Below are 21,700 nucleotides of genomic sequence, written 5' to 3'. Positions count from 1 at the left end.
TTCTCTTTTGTGTCGACCGATCGAACGATGCCAGAGAGAGAGAGAGAAAAGGGAGCAGCCCTCTTCGGCCTTAGGTTTCAATGACCACAAAGAAGAGAGAGAAGAAGAACCAGAAATTGAGAAAGAAGGCGGTGGTGATGAGTTTTGGGGCCATTTTTGGGAGATGGAATGGAGAGAGGAGAAGACAAAGGTTATGGCGAGAGAGAGAGAGAGAGGTGTACACACCACCACCGACCAAAGATAAGAACGTCATATACAAAGAACACAATGTGAGAATGAAGACATGTCAGTGATATTTATACCTTTGAAGAAACCAGATGTGGTAGCCTCCTGCAGAATAATAACAAAAGCCTCCATGACGATATTGAACAGCAGAGATAAGGGGTCTCCTTGTTGAAGTCCCCTATAAATGTTGGAAAAATCTCCCCCGGTTATCGTTTATACTGACCGCCATGGACCAATAGCTCCATTATCCAAGAGCAACATTTTGGGCCAAAATTCACTTTTTTTTAAGCAAGTGACCAAGAAGTCCAAGCTAATCGAATCAAAGGCTTTTTCCAAATCGAGTTTAAGAATACCATCTTCTTAGTAATATGAATGAAATGAATTACCTCATTGGCAATTATGAAACCCTCATGCAAACTTCTCCCTTGAATGAAGGCAAATCTGAAAGGGAAGATAATGGAATGAATAACATCCTTGATACTTGTAGCCAATGCTTTAGTAATAATCTTGAATATTATTTCGAGCAAAGATGTTTGTCTTAGACCACCAATGTCATCTCGCCTCACATCCTTAGGAATTAAAATAGTGACCGATCTGCACAATGCTTTGGGTAGTTTGGCATTCACATGAAATTCAGGAAGCAGCTGAAGCAAGTCTCCCTTACAGGTTTCCCATACTTTCCCTAAAAAACTCAATTGGGAAACTGTCAACACCGGGCGTCTTGCCAAGGGGCAGCGGCCAAACAGTTGTTATGATGCTATGACACCACCTATGTCACAAGAACACGTTATGCAATATTATTTTAATATTTAAAATAATATATTTTGTTAATAAATACATTACTTTTATATATTAAAATATCAAAATATATATGTTTACCAATCACAAATAAAAGTTTTGAGGTCTTCATAAGGGGTGTTAACTAATGGGTTGGACCTTCTCTAGAGCTGGATTCAACTTTGAGGTTATGGTACCAGGCCTGAACCCTGGTCCGACCAGTCCTACCATTGATAAAGCCATATCCAGGTGCCTAGGTGGCTGAGTTCTATAAGGATTATATCAATCAGACCTGACCATTGCTCGTAAACTGATGGTTTTTTATGTGTTTTACATCGAAAAGTGCATTTCCTAATTGGGACTCTGGCCGAACCTGCGTTTGGTATGAAAATTCACAAACCATACTGGCTCCATGCATGTTCTTAATCGACTTCTTATTTTTTTAGATCAGAGAAAAATATCAGGTTTTAAATAGATAATAGGAAGAATTAAACTTGATTAGAAGGAGGCCTTGTTCAAGCGATCCACTTTATATTTCGTTTTAATAACCACGGTCCAAGGCTTGTTAAGTGTCCTCGTCAAACCCGATCCATTGACACTAAGGGTGTCAAAGAGTCTGGTTTGGTTCGGACCAACATAGAACCAGACTTGGACCAGATTTTCAGGTATGGTATCAGGTCCAAACTTAGGTTTAATCAGGTCCACTATAAAAAAAACAGTACCCGGACCCGATAAAAACTACATGAACCAAACCTGGCAAAACCATATTTTTTTATCATTTTTACATTGAAAATTTGTGGGTCTTAATCGGAACTCAGGTCAGGTCTGGGTCTGGTATAAAATTTCACAAACTATACCCGGGACAATGTATTAATCGGACCATCGGGTCAGGACTTAGGTCATAATCAGGTCTTCTTATTTATCACCATACCCCGACCATATAGGGTTTGGTTCAGGTCGGGTCCGGATAAACCAGGCCCATTGACACCCGTGGTCTTTGTGCCCTAGTTCTAAATGAATTGGCTTACTTATATCTATGTGACATGGGTTTTCAGTTTTCACTTGTAAACTTTGATGTTTACTGCATTGATCATTTAATAAAAAATAGAAGGTGATGTACGTTGGGGTGCATCACGGATCACACACATATAATATGGGGCCCCGGTTCCACTCGTCCCTTAACAATGTACTCCCTCCAGAGCCGGACCTGTAAAGAGGCCAATGAGGCTTGGGCCTCAGGGCCCCTGGGCCCAAAAAAATTTTAGGGGCCCATTTTTAAGGCCAATGAGTATTGTTTAGGTAGTTTATATAAATATTTTATACATTTTTATTTAATATAATATAAATATTTGAAACATTAAATTTGTTTAATGTGAATGCAAATTTTATTGTTATTTTGATTCTTTAAAAAAAAAATAGGAGGCCCTGGCCCTGAACTCCTAATATTAATAGGAGGCCCATTTTTTCCCTCCGCCTCAGGCCCCATAAAACACAGGTACGGCTCTGACTCCCTCCAGGATCTCATTGATACAAGTTGTTTTGATCAAATGTGGTCTTGTGGATTCGGCTTGGCTGTGATAGAAATCGAACCTTTGATCATGTTTTTCGATGAAAAAACTTGACTTTTTAATCATGACATCTTTTTCTTTCCTTTTTTTTTAGCCGTTTTGATTTTTTTGAATTTCCAAAAAAAAAAAAAACTCCACACAAGCTATATTTTGACAATTCAAATGTTGGTCTTAACTAAATGGACAATGTCTATGAAGTCCAATTTGATCAAAACAACCTGCCTCAATGAGATTATGGGAAAGGGTATGGTAAAGATGATGACCTTGAGAATGACTGAAACCAAACTCTTTGATGGTGGTCATCTTATGTGCAAGTCCTACATATCAAGAACTTACGTGTTCTATCTGTCACGGGGCCTAAAATTGACTCATTGATTGGTGCCAAAGGCACTTGCAAAATTGAATCTTCTGACATTGATTTCCTGCCAAATGTGTACCATACGATGGTCTAAAGATGCTCCACAACCAATCATCCTTATATTACTCATTAACCCACAAAAACTAACGGATCTCATTATCCTTCATTCTGATTATATCTTAAATTTTGATGGAAAGCCCGCTTGGGGTTTCCTAAGTGGTCAGGATTTTTTTTTCTCTTTAAATCAGTGACCACACATTGGTCAGGACGTCAACTCCCTGGGGCTGATATCCGCCCGGAAGAGCGCCGAGGCGATGGAGATCCTCAAGCTCATGAGCGCCACCTACATGGTGGCGCTCTGCCAGGCAGTGGACCTCCGCCACATCGAGGAGAACATGAGGGAGGTGGTGAGGCACGCAGTGCTGCAGGCGGCGAGGAAGACGCTCCACGCCGACCCGAAAACCGGGTCGCTGCTCGAGACCCGGTTCTGCGAGAAGGATATGATGAGGGTGGTGGAGAACCAGCCGGTTTTCTCCTACCTGGACGACCTGGCCAACCCGGTTATATTTTAGTTTGCATAATTTCAGTTTTGGTATATATATATATATATATAGATAGATAGAGAGAGAGAGAGAGAGAGAGAGAGAGAACGCAAAATCATGTTTATTAAAAAACACTTAAACATGGTGTTGATGACAAAACGAACACCTTCCCTGGTTTGTTTGTTTTTTTGTTATTACCTACAGGGAGATAGATTCTCTGTCTGGCAATAACCACAAAGTGACAATCGACAGCGAATGGTGGCACGTCAGCCGTCCAGTCGTCACCCCTCTAGGGCTGGTTCCAGAACCCCCTGCCGCTGGTGGCGCTGGGCGACCTGAGATTATCGAACCAACCCCAATGAGCGGGGTCGCACCTGGCTGGCGACGACCCCACCGACCTGGGGGTGAAGGGTCCGGCGGAACCCCTCCAGAAGGCCAAGCACTTGAGCACCACCTCCCCTAGCCTCCCTCCCTCGCAGATCCCCTTGTACACCTTCTCTATATCCTCCCCGGGGCTCCTCTTCTTGGTCCCGCTCAGCAACTCCGTCCCCATCGCCTCCCTCACGAACTGGTACACTGGGTACGTCCTGCACCTCTTTATCCGGTTCGCCACCGGAAATTCCCCGCCGTCGAACTTCTCCCTCGCCTTCGCCACCTCCTCCCCCAGCCTCACCTTCAACTCCTCCATGAACGCCGGTATCCTCTTGAAGATGAGGTACCCATCTCCCATCTCTTCCTCCGACTCCTCGCCGGCGAGCGATTTCTCCACCAGCACCTCCCTCAGCTGCAGCATGAGCGCGTAGGACGGGTTGGCCGGGTCGTCCAGGTAGGAGAAAACCGGCTGGTTCTCCACCACCCTCATCATATCCTTCTCGCAGAACCGGGTCTCGAGCAGCGACCCGGTTTTCGGGTCGGCGTGGAGCGTCTTCCTCGCCGCCTGCAGCACTGCGTGCCTCACCACCTCCCTCATGTTCTCCTCGATGTGGCGGAGGTCCACCGCCTGGCAGAGCGCCACCATGTAGGTGGCGCTCATGAGCTTGAGGATCTCCATCGCCTCGGCGCTCTTCCGGGCGGATATCAGCCCCAGGGAGTTGACGTCCTGGTTGTGCTGCTCGGCGCTCTGGACGTGTGTGGTGACGGGGTTGGCGAGGTAGAGGAGCTCCGAGGTGTAGGCGGCCATGGCGATCTCGGCGCCCTTCAGGCCGTAGTCGAGGCTGGGGTCCGGGCCGCCGGGGAGGTTCGAAGGAAGCCCGTTGTTGTAGTGGTCGCAGACGAGCTCGGAGAACTGGGCGAACATCAGCTTCCCGACGGCCGCGAGCGCGATCCGGAGGTTGTCCATAGACACCCCGATGGGCGTCCCCTGGAAGTTGCCGCCGTGCACCGCCGTGTCCCGCTCGACGTCGATCAGCGGGTTGTCGTTCACCGAGTTGATCTCCCGCTCTATCGCGTGGGTCGCCCACCGGATGGTCTCCACCTGGGGGCCGAGCCACTGCGGGGACGTGCGGAGCGCGTATCGGTCCTGCTTCGGCTTGGTGAGCGGGTCGGCCTCCTGCCGCCTGGCCGCTTCCTTCACGTAATCGCTCCCGTCGAGAAGGTACTCCATGATGGCCGCCGCCTCGATCTGGCCCGGGTGGTGCTTCAGCTCGTGCGTCAGCGGGTCGGTGAACTCCGGCTTCCCGTGCATCACTTCGCAGAAGAGCGCCGACAGCACCTCCGAAAGCAAGACCAGCACGTTCGCGTCGAAGCACACCGACGCTGCCACCGCCGACCCCACGGCCGTTCCGTTCACCAGCGCCAGCCCTTCCTTCGCCTGCAGCTCGAACGGCTCCCCGATCCCCGCCCGGCTCAGCGCCTCCTTGGCGTCAATCTCCTCACCTCCCGGCGTCGAGACACGGGAGTTCGGCCGGGCGGTGAGCAGCCCGGCGATGTACGACAGCGGCACGAGGTCGCCGGAGGCGGTGATGGTGCCCCTCAGCGGCAGCTTGGGGATCAGGTTCTCGTTTATGAGCTTGCCGATGGCGTCCAAGATCTCCCACCTGATGCCCGAGTAGCCCTGCATAAGGGTGTTGGTCCGGACGAGCATGGCCGCCTTGGCGTACTCGATCGGCAGGTGGTCCTTCCCCACCACCCCAGCGTTCAGGAAGCGGATGAGCTCCGTCTGGAGGTCGGCCGTCTTGGTGGTTCGCCGGTGGGACGTGGCACCGAAGCCGGTGGTAACGCCATAGGTATCGGTGCCACGCGCGATGTTGTCGGCCACCCACTGCGCACTGCGAGCAACGCGGGCGCGGGCTGTGGGCTCGTCGAGGGCGACCTTGACGCTGGGGCGCCGGCTAACTGCGGCGACCTGTGCCGTCGTGAGAGTGGTTCCCTGGATCAACACGGCATCAGAGCGCAGGTATTGAGATACCATCCGGCGAACTTCCTCGAAGTGACTGCTCTGAAGTGCCTCGGCGGCCTTCCGCCAATGGGGAGGGTTAGTGACGTAGGAGGTGCCAGGGACGCAGATGGGGTTGATGCCGCCCTTTGGGAGAGGGAGGGTTGGTGGTCTGCATGTTTCTATGGTCTTTTGAATGGACTCTGCCATTTGTTTGTTGGTAAAATGTGTATGTGGGACTGAGAGAGAGAGAGATGGGTGGGTGCTTTGCTCAACTCTGCTTGTGGAGTGAGAGTGGTGTGGTTACTGTGGTACTTATAGATAGAGGGAGAAAAAGGAGAAGGTGATGAGTGATGACGGGGGAAGGCTTTGAGCCACTTTGGAGAGTCAAAGTCTTTGGTGGGTGGCCGCCAACGTCGTGTATTGAATGGTCTGGTCCTTTTCCAAGAAGATGAGAGGAAGGCTGCTACTCTTTTTGAGACGCTACCTTAGCAACAAAAATAAGTGAGTACAGCGAGGCTGCTTGCTGAAAGATGCGAAAGGGGTCGTCAAATTTGAAGTCTAAGACTGTCGTTAGCGACAACTTCTGACAAAGGAAGACCTACCGTCCAATAACACATCAAGGGACATTTGATTTTAATAAGAAGCGTACCAAGGAACCCAATCACCGTTATTTTAATCATGTCCGTAACTTCAACAAAAATCAGAATTATAGGGTTTTTTTTTTCTTAATCTAAACTTTTAAATGTCTATCATCATTATTTATTTACTAAAAAACCTATTTTGAATCAAATCAATTTTAACTAAAACTTGAATTTTCTTTTCATACAACAACAACAACTACACCTTCATCCCAAAATAATTGGGGTGAATTTTCTTTTCATCAACAAGCTTAATTAGTGTAAGCAAGAGCCATTACTTTTTATAGCTCTAAAAACACATTAAACATGGAAGGCCTCATCCAAAACAGTTCAGATGAAAAGAGCTCTCTCTCTCTCTCTCTCTCTCTCTCTCTCTCTCTCTCTCTCTCTCTCTCTATATATATATATATATATATATATATATATATATATATATATGTTATGATACCATATAGTGGTACACCCTTTTGTTAGCATGGATCTAGCCACCAAATGATTGATCTAACAATCCAGATGGGTTTAGCATGGTTTATTTGTTATGTAAGAAGATTTTATCATGTTACCAACTGGTTGTCTGGCAGTAGTTAGTGCACGTCACGTTGTAAGTTCGAACCCCATGGTATGGTTGTATAACTGGTAGGGGTATGCCTAAACCCAGCTTTCTCTGTCAAAAAAAAAAAAAAGAAGAAGATTTTATCATGTTTAATACACCACAAGATTCAATTTTCAGATGGTAAAAATCAATGGTTTACCATTCATGAAAATAAAGGTAGTTTAAAAATAGTATAAAACATCATATTTGAGTAAACTTTAACACATGAAAATAAGAAACAGAACATGCTAAACAATATCCCCTTTTTTTTGTTAAGTCTATGTTAGGACCCTCTTAAAAAAAACATAGTTTTAGATGTTTTTGCTCAATATGAACCATTAAATGTGTTCATCATTTCTTATTTACTAAAACACAATCACTGTTTCAAATTGGTTTAATGTATGGCGTGAATAAACATCAAATTTTAGTACAATATCAGTCATTGATTTTTTATCTCTTCAAAAAGCACATTTGAGCATAAAAAAATAACCAAATACATGTTCTCTACAGAATAAACAATAATAACACATCTAAGGGTTCAGATCAAGCAGAAATCACCTAAAGCTAAGTTTTTTGGAAGGTCCTAACAGTGACCCAAAAAAAAAAACAGGATGAAGTGTACCTATCAATCATCAACACAAATTCATGTAGTTTCATATGGCCACATGATATTCCAAAGCCACAGTGTCAAATCCTGTTGTTGGTGGTACTGACTTTCACATAAAATTTTCTTACATGAGCCAGCCAGTCTGACTCAAGCTCACCTCTTCTAGTTTACGAGACGAGCTTGAACAGGCTAGTCTCGGCTTGTTTACCAGCCCTAACTACATATATCCCTAGATCGTCTTGAGGCAGTTAAAATAGGAGCTGAATTCGGATCCAAATGTATTGACTGCTCCTTAATATCAGAACCATCTTGGGCATCCAAATCCAACCCATGTAAAGGGCATGCATTATGGTTAGGGATGCACATGGTTCGGATTCTGATGTAGTCAAATACCACATTCGAACCTAGATTTGGATTCGGATGGTAAAAAGCCCAAACCAAATCCACTTCTTTACATGTAAATGGATCTGGATATCCATCAAATTTGGATATTTCTCCGATTCAGTATCAAAAAAATAAAAACATATCCACATTCCATAATAAATGAATTTGGTTTTAACTCACCAAATGCAACTAAATGGAACCAAATTGGGTCTGATACCAGATAAAATCCGATTCATTGCAACCCTGATTATGGCAATCGATGGTTGTTTTACTCTTTTGCATGATGGAAGACTTGGTCAAGTCCAATCCGATATTCCCCAACTCAACGTCAGCGCACATGAGATTTAATTTGATTTGTTAACTGAAAGGAGAAATTCCAGTTAGGGGCCATCCTTTTGCTCCTAATCCCAAAAATGTGACTTGAGTTTTCCAAAATTCCAGATATAGCCATAGGTTTTCTGGAAATTATCAAATAGGGACCATACATTAATATGCATCTCTTGAAAAGTATAAATTATTCATTCATCTCCATAAGAAAGAAAAGGCGATTATGAAGGTTATTGCTGTAATTTGACTTATGAATTAACTTGATCTAATAAATAATAATAAATGTCAGCCTATGTTTTGGAAATTGACAAGAAAACAGAGGCTCGTATCAGGAAAATTAGAAACATGAGCCTCATATTTGAAATTAAAAGAAAACGTTGGCTCCTAAATGAATTTTTTTTTAATAAGAGAAACCACCCCCAAGCGCAAGCTGGCGCAGAAACCTAGTCACGCTGGCTCAGCCTGCCTTACATATGATCGTTGTCCTGTAAGTGTAAAACTTCGAGAGCTTACCCTTCTATCCCAGGGAGTCCCCGAGCTTCGGCTTACACAAGGAGTGATGCCCATGGGACTGGAACCTAGGCTGCCCGTTAAACAGTGTCGCCCCATCCCACTATGCCATCCCCCTTGGATCTAACTCCTAAATGAAATTTACCCTAACTAAAAATATGTAATTGTTCTTGTTCTTTTTTTGGTTGTGAAGACTCCTAATCAAAGGTTGTTAAATGCGATGAGGCGAAGCGAGGCGTTGAGCCTGTTATTAAGCGAGGCTTAAGCCTTGAGGCGTTGAAGCTTAAGCCTCCAAGACCCCCTCGATGCGCTCTCCAACTGGAATGCCTCCTCCTCGTTGGCGACTGGCGGGGGCGTCGTGCATTGTCTACATCTCCGACCGCATCACCGAGCTCTGCCTCTCTCACCTCCGCCTCCAGGGACCCCTCTCCCCTCAGCTAGGCCTCCTATCCGGCCTCCGAAAGCTCAACCTCCTCAACGGCACCATTCCCTCCTCTATCGGTCGGTGCTCCATCCTTCGTGCCATATTCCTCCAATCCAATGCCCTCTTCGGGATGCTCCCACAGAAAATCTTCAACCTCACCGAGTTGCAAATCCTCAATGCCGCCCAAAACCTCTTGACAGGGAGAATCCCCTCTGGAAGCCTTCCGGCGAGCCTCCAGTTCCTCGATCTCTCGTCTAACTCGCTCTTCGGAGAGATTTCGGCCAATATGTCTGCATGTGTGCTGCATCTGCTCAACCTTTCATTCAACCGGCTGATCGGGGAGATTTCGATGATTTTTTGAGAGAGATTCTCTGAAGTACCTCTGGCTTGATGGAAACCTACTTCAAGGAAGCATTCCGGCGGCCCTTGCCAACTGCTCCCTTCTTTGCCACCTCAGCGTTCAGGACAACGGCCTTAGCGGCGAGATTACGGCAGGGATTGGTTGGCTTTCAAACCTTCAGGTGCTCGCTCTCTGGCACAACAACCTCTTCGGCGTGCTCCCATCCTCGCTTTTCTTCAACGCCTCCGGCTCCTCACCGCCACTGCTTAGAATCCTGCATTTTGGGTTTAACAAGCTCACCGGCATCGCTCCGTCAGAGAACAATGCGGCCGGCGGGGTCGCAAGCTCGCTGCAAGTCCTCAACCTTCAGAGCAACATCATCGATCGCAAGGTTCCCTTCTGGCTGGTGAACATGATGTGTACGCCTTAGAAGCGAAGCGTGCCTCGATGTGAGGCGTGCGTTTCACCCATGTGAAGCGTACTCTTCGAGCCTGCAAATGCCTCCCTACAGCGCCTGGGTTCCTTGCGTTTCGCCTCTGAAGCGTAAGCTTCAAGTACAGTTGCTCCTGGAATGAAAATTTACCTTTAGCAAAATATGCTCAAATCTTGCTGTAGTGATCTTTTATAGAAAATAATGATTTATGAGCCTCTAAACAACCACTTAAGCTCTTATAATTTTAAAATTTGGGTGAAGATATCAATGGGGCTCCACGTGGTTGGTAGGAGTTATCAGTGCAAGTCTGTTGCAGGACCTCAGTGGTACAATTGAATAATAACTGGTGGGGGTCTGCCTAACCTTAGTTTGCCTTTAAAAAAAAGAGTGAAGATCATATAAAAATAAAACGATGACATAGATGGCACTAATGTTTTGCACAATATCTAACTGAATAGGGACTAGAAAATATGGCAACTTTTTTTTTGACAGTTTTGCTCTTTTGTTGCTTGAAAAAATCAGGCTCCTTGGTGGAAATCATGGCACCTGGTCTTCTCAGGTGACAACATATATGGTAGTGCCCTGTATATCTTTATCGGTATGAACTATGAAGGTAGGATAGTCTAGAATAAGCATCATACTTTTTAATTTGTTAAATATGGAGAATCAATTGCAATTGATGAAATGAAGATACTCTAAAGTATTTTATGCTCAAAACAGGAGTATCATGAGAATGGCCACTTTCAAAGCTGGGAGTACGGTGGGGTCCGGTGAAGGTCTGCAGTAGTTCGAACAAAATATCTTTAAAGTATGCAATTTGGTATGAACTTGAATGATACACGTGATATGAGAAACTAAATTCCTACTACTATTCGTACAGTGAGGACAGTATCAAACCTCCCAGATGTGTTTAACAGGAATTATTTACTAGGAATAGGATGTTGAATCGTGTTTTTTTATTAAAAAATATGATTTTATGATCTTTCAAATTTATGAGAATTTTGAGTCATTGATGTTTTGTTAACCTTATAAAACCTGCTCACATGACATTTAAATTATCTAAAAGTTGTTCTCTGCTAAATAAATCATGTAGCACCACCCTGGCCAGCGTTACCAGCCTGGCTATTTTCCAGCTGGTGGCTGACCGGCGGCAAATAGCCGGGCTAATGTCATGCCGACAAAGCAGAACCAGTCGAACACTGGTCCAAAAATGGCTAGAAATTGGGGAGCGCCCGTGAAGGATTCATGAGAAAGGGGTTGATGTGGTGGAGGGGACCAAGTTAGTCCTGGTGAAAAAACAAGGTAGAGGTGTTTTTACAAATCCTAGTTTTTGAGGCAAAACCAAGTTTTGTCAACCTAGTTTGCATCACCCAAATAATGCACAAACTGGGTTTTAGGTTCAAATGTGGGTTTAACACCCAAAACCTAGTTTGCAACAGGTTTTGGGTGTCATCCAAACATGACCATAATAATTTAATTATGTGGGTTAGCATGTAGCCATGAAGTGAGATCCAGGGTGTTTCAGCTTCTTCCCTTGGATCAGTCAGACATCAGACTGGATCTTCTTCACATCCTTCCAACTTGACTAGAGCTAGCTCAGTATATGTAACTAAGGACGCTGGTCTTGTGGGGGATTTTTCTTTAAGGACCTATCCTGGGTCTCAATCCCTAAATTCATGTTCTTCCTTTTGCGATAGGTACAACTTGACCAGGAAAGATTGACTATGTTGAGACCTTTTGGTTCGAAAGCAGGTCAAGGCCACTAGGGCTTTAAATATGCAAAGTACCAGACCAATGTTATCAGTATCGGTATCGGCCCTGAATCGTTTGGCCAACGAATCGGCCCATACCTATTCTCAAGTGAATAGTTCTGAATCAGCTAAAAATAATTAAAAAATAATTTGTGTCAATCAAAACGTGACACGTGTAAAAACTATTAAAAATAATATGAAAGTGATTATCTTAGCATGACCATTTTCCCTTGTGTATTAGCTGACTACATTAACACCAATTATGATTCAGTAGTTCTCATTTTGTGCTTTGGGTTAATACAGACTTAAATAATGATAGCACAAGAGAAAAATGATGAGTATTAGTTTTCTTTTTAAATAATTCAATTGGCTGTTTTGCACATTATTCTCCTTTTTGGAAAGATCCTAAAGCAGCCTGTGATGTTTCTTCATAGAGGGTTTCTGTGAATCTAAGTTATGTTCTTTGTTGTCTAAATTTGGGTGCGTATTTCATAAAATGTTTATTAAATAACCTAAAAGCATCAAGCCTTGTAATTTATTTTAATAGAGGATAGTTTTGCCTTTGACCGCTTGACTAGAAAGTGTGGTGGCCCTTCCAAGGACCACATTGGATAATATGATGTGAAGATCAGGTGAATAATTTTTTTGTAACTCATTGCATCATAAAGATGGCTGTCACATCTTGTTTACTCAAGGCCCTCTAACCAACTACTATTGTCTAGGTTTGGCAAGGTTTCCCTTTCTTTTTCTTTTTTTTGAAAGGCAAGCTGGGGTTAGGCAGACCCTTACCAGATATCTCTTAAGCCTCATGTGGCAGAGGGATTCGAACCTGGGCCTTCAGATTGGCACAGGACCCCGCTTACCACATGGGATACCACCTCGGTGGTAGGTTTGGCAAGGTTTCTTGTGCACGATGATTATGCAGGAATCTCACCTTACTGCACTTGATCCATCATGGGCTCTGTCAAATAGAAACAAGTAGAGCAGGCTAGATCCAAAGTTGGTCTTAAGAGTCAAAATGTAAAGGGAAAAAGTATCGAACTGAAAAAACCTTATTAAGCTCACAGGCATCATCCAAAGTAGAAATCCAACTGCTGAGCTCTACGATGGAACTAAATGGCGAGAACACATCGCACATGTATTCAAATTAGGAACCACCGGAGCTAGCAGTAATAGATAGCAAGCTGTACCAACTATATCTCTCATAAACGAGCACACAAGCGACATTCGCGTTCCATTTTGCATGGAACCATTGTCGTACCTTTTAAGCCTCACAGAAACTATTGAAACCACACCAATGCATTGGCCGAATGAGAACAATTTTTCCCGTACTTAAACAGTTTGTTCCCTCCTGGGATTTATTCCGGAGAAGTATTGAATGGCACCATGAAGCCGGTCTGCTCTTCTTGGGTTTACCATTATAGAGTGTGAATTAGAGTTCAATCCTAGTGGGTTCCTGGCCATCACACGCCCACTCTCGAGGTAAAAGGATAGTAGTGGTAGATCTTAGCTCACACCACACCATGCCTTACCAGGACAACCATGCATAACAGATCAGAGATCAATAGCAGATGAGTAGTTTTTCATTTTGGTAACCACTGTTCCACTTGATTAAGACTATTTTTTGATCTGTAAAACAAAATGTGCAAACCATCCAAGCTATGCCACATACCCGCTGCAGGCTCATGGACAACATTTTTATGAAGTTTTCCGGTACGATCAGGATATAATGGTATACATTATGGGGTAAAAATGGAGTCAGTGTGAGGTACCAGCCAGTCTCACTGCCGGTTTTGTGCTGAAATCAATTCAGGACATCCACCATAAAATGGAATTTCATTCGGTTGCCATGTGCATGCCGAGAAAAACTGCATGTAAGACTGAATTGGCATATGCATTATCAAAATATTAAACAAGACTGTGTTACAGAAAGTTTCCCATGGCGGCTCTTTTCTCCCATAATCTATCAAGCTTGAATGATTGGCAACTAGAAATTATTGCCCCAATTCAGATGGCCTAGTTGCGGTTGCTGATATGCTCCAACCTGAGCACCAGAGGCTGCTGCAACACCACCCATTCCCGGCAATTGTTGGTGGACCAAGTGGTGTGCATTAGCCATTGCCGCTGGCTGAGAAGGATGATACATGCTTGCAAAGGGCACATGTGAAGATTGTGGAGTATTGAATGATGCATGACCCGTATGTGAGGGCACATAACCTGCATGCGGCACTTGTCCAGACAGATTATAATACGGAGAAGATTGCAAACCAGAAAGTTCTCTGGCCGTCTGAATCCAAATCTCAGAGCTCTCAGCCTGCCAGAAAACAGCCCGTGTCACATGAATCAGTCACACAATGCAAGGGAAACAATGACAGTATTGTTAAATTATGTATCAAGCTTGTAATCTTGTGTATATATATATATATATATATATATATATATATATATATATATATTTCTTTTGTCTCATTGTTCACCCGAAAAGGGTATTTCTGTAAATACTTATTTTACGCATATTCCATTTTGGAATAGATTGTAACTTTTTTTAATTATTTTATTTTTCTTCTTTTTCTTTTTCTTTTTCTTTTTCTTTTTTATTTTTTGTATTTTGTGCCACATAGGGGGCTCCCAAGAGAGTCGTTGGGGAGCCTCCAACGGTCATATGTGACCGTTGGTTGGGAGCCCCCTATGTGGCTCCTTGTTTGGTTATAAATAGGGGCATCTCCCCTCTTGTATTCTCATGGCTTTGAGTCAAAGCCCAAGCTTCTAATAAAGTTCGAATATTTATTTTATTTGTGGGAGTTTGTGATTTTGTGTTTTTATGCACAAGTGTTCTAAGTGTTCTTATTGTGCATGTGTGCACATATTTGTTATCAAGAATATTAAGGTCTTGATCATAGTATCTTGTTGAAGATACTTTCACATGGTATCAGAGCCTCGCTTGAAGAAGGATAGTGTGTTTGTTCATTTTTTAGTGCCTCGAAAAACGTGCCTTCAAGCTATTGTTTCTTGGAGTGGATTATCTTCTTCGGGCAATATTTTAGAAGCCTCCTTTATCAAGAAAAACTTGAGAAACTCATGAGGTACGTATTGTTTTTCATCATATCTCTCTAATGGGTGAAAAAGACTCACATTTCTCTCTTGGGTTCAAACTCAATGGGTCCAACTATCATGTTTGGGCCAAAAATATGGAAGCTCACATCAAAGGAAAAGGGCTTTGGGGCTATGTCCAAGGCTCGATTCCCAAACCGGAAACCAAGATAACCTCGCTAGAAAAAGGATAGATAAAAATTCTTGAAGGTGATGAAAGGACCAAGGCTCTTGAAGAATATACGAAAAAGCATGAAGAATGGGAAATGAGAAATTTTAAAATCCTCTCTTAGATGTTTTCGTTCGTAGAAACGAGAATTAATGCAAATATCATCAAGTTCAAAAAGGTTTCTCAAGCATGAAAATATCTTGAAAAGATGTACACCTCTAGGGATTTGTCCCATAAGTACTATCTCCAAAAAAGGGCATTAACGCTTCAACAAGGAGAGATGACTATAAGAGAGTATTTTGTCGAGCTCTCTTCTATTTGGGACGAGCTTACTATGCTCGAACCTAAGTGGAGTGGTGAAGCCATAGAGCTCCGCCATAAACAATTGGAAGAATATAGATTTTCCAAATTTTTGAATGGGCTTAGGCCCGAATTTGAACAAATCTGATCTTCTCTTTTATCCGCTTTCATTTCCCCCTCTCTTGAAGATGTAATTACTAAACTTAGTGTGGAAGAGACTCGGATGGGTATAAGCAAGAGCAACCCAAGTGTTCTTGCTACACCTTCCAACAATGAAGAAAATGAAAGTGTTAATGCCGTCTCAGGACCGGGGAGCAATTTAAGGACCTAGAAGTCCCCTCGCTTCAAAAATCAAAACTCAAGTGGTCAAGGAGCAAAGAGGGACTATAGCAAGCTTACATGTCATTTTTGTAAAGAGTCTGGGCACATTAAACGTATTTGTCCAAAATGGAAGAAATTGCTTGAATGGCTATGACATCTCAACCGGAGGAACGATCTTCATCGTCAAATGGGTCTCTTTCCCTTCAACAAATTGTAGAAGCTTTACAACCCCTTCTCAAAGGAGGGATTTCCGGAACCGCTATGTCTACTTCCTCACTACCCGGTAAGACATCTTGGCTTCTAGGTTCTGGTGCATCCTTTCACATGACCCCGAGTGCTTTTCTTTTTCCGAGTGTTCTAAAAAATTTCTTCCATCTTTTGTCTCAACGGCGGATAGAACACCTTTTGAAATTAAAAGAATAGGTAATTTTGAAAAACAAGATTTCTTTATTCCAAAAATTCGTCTTATACCAAAACTAAATTTAAATTTACTTTCGGTTTCTCAACTCTCGAACCATGGTTGCGATATAAAATTTTCTTCTAACAAATGTTGGATACAGGATCTTCGGTCCTGGAGATTGATTGGAAAAGGCTCTAGGAGAGGAGACCTCTACTATGTTGATTTTCTTCAAGTTCTCAAAAATCAATTTTGTAATGTTGCTCAAAACAAAGATATTCATGTATGAAATAAGAGACTGGGACATCCCAACATTGTTAAAATCTCTTATTTGCCTTTTATTAAACATCTTTGTAAAGAGAATTTTGTATGTAATGAATGCATTTTTGGGAAAAATGAAAAGTATACATTTCTCACAAAGATCCATGTTTACAACAAAATCCTTTGAAATAGTTCAGTCCGATGTATGAGGTCCGGCTCCTGTAATATCTATTGAAGTGTTTTCCACTTTTAAAACTTTTCATATGATGGTTTTTAACCAATTCAATGAAAGTTTGAAAATTCTTATATCTGACTCTGGTGGCGAATATCTTTCAAACGAATTCAAGAGTTATCTTGAAAGCTATGGTATCCATCAAAAATCATGTCCTAAAACCCCACAACAAAATGGGTTAGTTGAACAGAAGCATAGGCATATTATTGAAACAACTAGAACCTTGCTCATTTCGCAAAATATTCCAAAAAAATTCTGGGCTGAGGCAGCCCTCGCATCCGTCTATCAAATAAATAGACTTCCATCAAAAAATTTGAACAAGATTTCTCCATTTGAAAAATTGTATGAGAAAGAACCTGATTATAGCAAGTTAAGGGTTTTTGGATGTAAATTTTTGTTCTTACTGATAAAAACGACAAACTTTCCCCAAAAGCCATTCCTTGTGTCTTTCTTGGTTATTCTGAAACTCAAAAGGGTTTTCGATGTTATAATGTTAAAAATGACAAATTATATGTTTTCATAAATGTAAGTTTTTTGAAAAATCTTAGTGGTTTCAAAAACCTTGAATCTAATGACGAAAACGTAGATTATTTTTTTTTATTTGATCTATTAACTGAAAGTGATGATACTAGTGATGACGAGTCAAATCAGAATGACTCAAGTGATAATGAAACCAGGGAAACCAGTCTTGTGTCCTCTCCATTTCCTCAACATGTCGAAAAAGAACCTCCTAGGGATCCCATCACCTATACTCATAGAGATAGAAACACCTTCAGAAGTGCCCTTGAAAGATATGATGATGCTAGTAGGACTACTCCTCAAAGTGAGGAAAACCTTCGTAGGACCGAAAGACATAGAAAGACTCCTTCTAGCTTCATCTCATATGAATCATTCTCACCTAAACATAGAGCTTGTCTAAGCGTCATTCATTCTTACATAGAACCTAAAAACTTTGAGGAAGCACGAAAATGTCCTGAATGGATAGCCGCCATGGATAATAAATTCGAAGCTCTGAGAAGAGCCAAGACATGGGAATTTCAAGACCATCCTAGAGGTAAGAAAACAATAGGGTGTAGATGGGTATTTAAGGTTAAGACTAAGAGTGATGGATCCCTCAAAAGATAAAAGGCTCGACTGGTTGCAAAGGGAGATAGCAGTGTTGTTAAAAACGTGCCTCAAGGCGCAAAAAGCGCGCCTCGCCTCAAGGCGAGGGCCTTTGTGCCTTGAGGCGCAGTTATAAAACGTAAAAGCATGCAGGCGTACGCCTCATGCGCCTTGAGGTGTACGCCTTGAGGCGAGGCACGCCTCACCGTGAGGCGTGCATGCCTTATTTTGTTGGTCAAATGAGGGTCAAAGCCCTCATTTGACCAACATTAACATGTCACCCCGGACCCTAATAAGGGTCGGGAGCCCTAATTTCTCTCTCGCATCCCCTCTCTCCCTCTCTCTCGTCTCTCGCAGTCCCTCTCTCATCTCTCACACTCTCCCTTCTCGGCCTCCTCCTTCTCGCCGGAAGTAGCCGCGATGCCGGCAACCCTTGCCAAACACCAGGTAACCCCGACCCCTCTCTTCAATCTCTCCAGCAGACACGAAAAAGTTTTAATGCAATACATGTCCTCAATCATCTTAGAGATGTTCTTCTTTTCTCCTTTTTTTTTGTTAACAATGATAGCACACGCGACTCAGGTGACAACACTCAGTCTACAATAGTAGGCAAAATTTAAAACTTGCTAAAAGGCCTGTGGAACTGCTGCTTCACACCCGAGGAAAACCTGGGTTTAAATGGATGCTTCTGTACAGTAAAGCAAACTTTGTCACAGGCATATCCAGTGGTAAGCAGACTTTGTCCCCATTGGTGTTTCTTGGCCTAAAATCTAGCCTGCGGAGAAAACATATACAGTGGTAAGCAGAAACCACATAAAGAGGCTTGAAGGCTTCAATATCGTGACCAAATTGCCAAAAGAAGATGGCTGGTTTTCAGAGCCAACATTCATTTTAAATCAATAACCAACAAGATCTGAGATGTCTGCTAGCATTCTCCTTGTTAATATGCACCAAAGGCATTTTTATTTTTGGCTAGGCCACAAGAAACCACACCCCCCTCCCCCCTTTCCAAATCACCGACTGCACATTTGCAGCTCTCTACTTGGTACAACCCTTGAGGTCCCCCGTGCCCACAGAGCAGTACACCCAATTTTGACCTTGAGACAAAGGATGCCCCCTGCAAAGCTGAAGCTGGGTGCACACCCAGGTGGGCAAGGGGGACCCAGGGTTCTATGCTAATGTTGAAAGACCACAATTAATAAGGCGATTTTTCCCAGTTATTAAAAAATATCATAAATATCAAAAAACAGTGGTATATGGTATTATGTTGACAAGCTTTTATATTTCCCACCAAAACTTTGATAATTTTTATAGTTTTTTTAAGTTTAAAAAAAATGAGACTTACGCTTTGCGCCTCGAGGCTTACGCCTAGCCTCAGATTTTGGTGGAGCGTCTCGCTACGCCTCAACGCTTTTCACAACTATGGGATATAGTCAAGAATATGGGATTGATTATGAGGAGACCTTTGCTCCAGTAGCTCGAATGGTTACTGTCTGATGTCTTATAATTGTTGCCTCAATCAACAAATGAAATATCTATCAAATAGATGTTAAGAATGTCTTTCTAAACGCAGATCTAATTGAAGAAGTGTATATGAATGTTCCTCCTGGAATGGAAACTCCTAAAGGAAAGGTGTTTCGCCTTCGAAAAACACTTTATGGTCTAAAACAAGCCCCAAGGCTTGATATGATAGGTTTAATTCCGTAATGATAGAAAATGGTTTGTCATCCTGTTTTACTGATACTGCTTTGTTTGTTAGAAAATCCAATGCAGGTATTGTCATCTTACTGTTGTATGTGAATGACATGCTCATAACTGATAGTGATTTTAAAGGGATTAAGAGCATAAAATCAATGTTGAAAGATAAGTTTAAAATGTCTTATCTGGGTTTTCTAACTTATTTCTTGGCTATTGAAGTAGCATACTCTCATAGAGGGTATTTCTTATCTCAAACTAAGCTTTGCTTCTAAGATCATTGACAGATCAGGTATTACAGATGAAAATGTTTGTAAAACTCCTGCTATAGTAGGAGCTAAAATGAAGATTGATGATGGTGTTCTCCTTTCAAACTCTACTCCCTACAGACAGCTTGTTGGTTCATTGATGTATCTGAGTATCACCAGACCAAATATTTCTCATGCAGTTCATACTGCAAGCCAGTTTCAGCATGCACCAACTTCTGTTCACATGAGTGTCATCTTGCGAGTCGTAAGATACATAAAAGGTACTCTAAATAAGAGAGTTTTTCTATCATCTTCTTCTGATTTAAATTTAATTGCTTACACTGACTTTGATTGGAGAGGTGACTCAAATAACTGTCACTCCACCACTGGTTTTTGTGTGTTCTTAGGAGACTCATTGATTTCGTAGAGATGTAAGAAGCAACAAAAAGTGTCTCTATCATCAACTGAAGTCGAATATCGTACCGTGGCAACTACTACCATGAAAATTGTATGGATTCATCAGTTGCTTGAAGACATGGGGATCACTATTGAAAGGCCCACTAAACTATGTTGTGATAACAAGAATGCAATTTACATTGCCAAAAAATCATACTTTCTACGAGCGGACTAAGCACGTTGAAATGGACTGTCACTATGTTCGTGAAGCTTATTTAAAAGGAGTCATTGATCTACCTTATATTACTTCAGAATATCAATTGGCAGACTTTTTCACCAAAGCCTTATGTGCACCTCGATTCAACTTTCTTCTTGGCAAACTTTCGGTCATCATGCCCTAAGTTTGAGGGGGGTGTTAAATTATGTATGAACCTTGTAATCTTGTGTGTGTGTATATATATATATGTACTATGTATATATGTACATCTCTCTCTATATATATATATATATATATAATTTTTTTTCTTTTTTGTCTCATTGTTCACCCGAAAAGGGTATTTCTGTAAATACTTATTTTACGCATATTCCATTTTAGAATATGATTGTAACTTTTTTAATTCTTTTATTTTTCTTCTTTTTTTTTTCTTTTTCTTTTTCTTTTTCTTTTTCTTTTTTATTTTTTGTATTTTGTGCCACATAGGGAGGCTCCCCAAAGAGTCGTTGGGGAGCCTCCAACAGTCACATATGTGACCGTTGGGAGCTCCCAACGACTCTCTTGGGAGCCCCCTATGTGGCTCTTTGTTTGGTTACAAATAGGGGCCTCTCCCCTCTTGTATTCTCATGGCTTTGAGTCAAAGCCCAAGCTTCTAATAAAGTTCGAATATTTATTTTTATGCCTTTGGTGCATTTGTGAGAGTTTGTGATTTTGTGCTTTTATGCACAAGTGTTCTAAGTGTTCTTATTGTGCATGTGTGCACATATTTGTTATCAAGAATATTAAGGTCTTGATCATAGTATTTTGTTGAAGATACTTTCACAAGTATGCATTCACAATGATAACACGACAGTTTCCAGATAATCGGCAACCTGGTAAAAGCAATATGTCAAACATTCAACCACACTGGCCAAAATCCAGCAAATGAGAAAAATTATAGATGTCAAGATTCAACTTTCAGAAAGCACGAAGACAAATTCAGACTCAACCTCTTTGGAAAAGAAGAAAATAACCCTCAACCTTGCCTCATCAGCACTCCCCAAGGGAACTCACGCCTTATCTTGTGAGGATGCAACCACAAACATGGGAACATTACATTTTCAGTGTTAATTTTTCAAAAACAGTACGTCATAATCAAGAATGAAGTAAAATCCAGGGCACATATCCAAGATAACAAGATCAAAATATTGTATGAGGATGATTTAGCTTGGACAAACCCATAATCAGGACAACAGAACTTGAAAACCAGATAACTCCACCAAAATCTCGAAGTAGACAGTCAACATCAAATATTATTATCCACGCGAAACCATAGTCATATCATTGTACATTAAATATCGAAAACTCATCACACGTTCTTTAAGTAATGAAGAATATAAACCACTTATATGCACCCTAAACTGGAACTCAAAAACGTCCA

The 21,700-nt window shown here is 42.2% G+C and overlaps 3 protein-coding genes across 4 annotated transcripts in view; 1 reads left to right on the top strand and 2 right to left on the bottom strand.

Annotated features, from left to right (window-relative positions):
* Positions 1-3,579: 3,579 nt before the first annotated feature.
* LOC149816537 (phenylalanine ammonia-lyase 2-like) lies at positions 3,580-6,122 on the bottom strand. The gene has a single exon (XM_089987978.1). It carries the CDS (start codon positions 6,052-6,054, stop codon positions 3,760-3,762), a length of 2,295 nt encoding a protein of 764 aa, XP_089844104.1. The 5' UTR covers positions 6,055-6,122; the 3' UTR covers positions 3,580-3,759.
* A 3,088-nt stretch (positions 6,123-9,210) lies between these two features.
* Positions 9,211-10,099, top strand: LOC149816536 (phytosulfokine receptor 1-like). The gene is made up of 2 exons (XM_089986917.1): positions 9,211-9,617; positions 9,742-10,099. Exons 1-2 carry the CDS (start codon positions 9,211-9,213, stop codon positions 10,097-10,099), a joined length of 765 nt encoding a protein of 254 aa, XP_089843043.1.
* Positions 10,100-13,731: 3,632 nt separating this feature from the next.
* Positions 13,732-21,700, bottom strand: part of LOC149816535 (uncharacterized) — a 34,613-nt gene continuing 26,644 nt past the window's right edge. For both annotated transcript variants that reach the window (XM_089987450.1, XM_089987449.1), the window contains exon 10: positions 13,732-14,167. In XM_089987450.1, the coding sequence (XP_089843576.1) occupies positions 13,841-14,167 (327 nt within the window). In that variant the 3' untranslated portion in view covers positions 13,732-13,840. The remainder of the gene's footprint in view (positions 14,168-21,700) is intronic.

The sequence above is a fragment of the Nuphar pumila genome, chromosome 14 (genome assembly GCF_984573655.1).
Source record: "Nuphar pumila chromosome 14, dmNupPumi1.hap1.1, whole genome shotgun sequence".
NCBI classification, from domain to species: domain Eukaryota; kingdom Viridiplantae; phylum Streptophyta; class Magnoliopsida; order Nymphaeales; family Nymphaeaceae; genus Nuphar; species Nuphar pumila.
The sequence above is the reverse complement of the archived record's forward strand: the minus strand, read 5'-3'. Positions and strand labels throughout refer to the sequence as shown.

Coding starts and splice junctions, on each gene's coding strand:
- LOC149816536 (XM_089986917.1), top strand. CDS start 9,211: ATGCGCTCTCCAACTGGAATGCCTCCTCCTCGTTGGCGACTGGCGGGG. Junction 9,618..9,741: donor GGAGAGATTTCGGCCAATAT/GTCTGCATGTGT, acceptor ACTTCAAGGAAG/CATTCCGGCGGCCCTTGCCA.
- LOC149816537 (XM_089987978.1), bottom strand. CDS start 6,054: ATGGCAGAGTCCATTCAAAAGACCATAGAAACATGCAGACCACCAACC.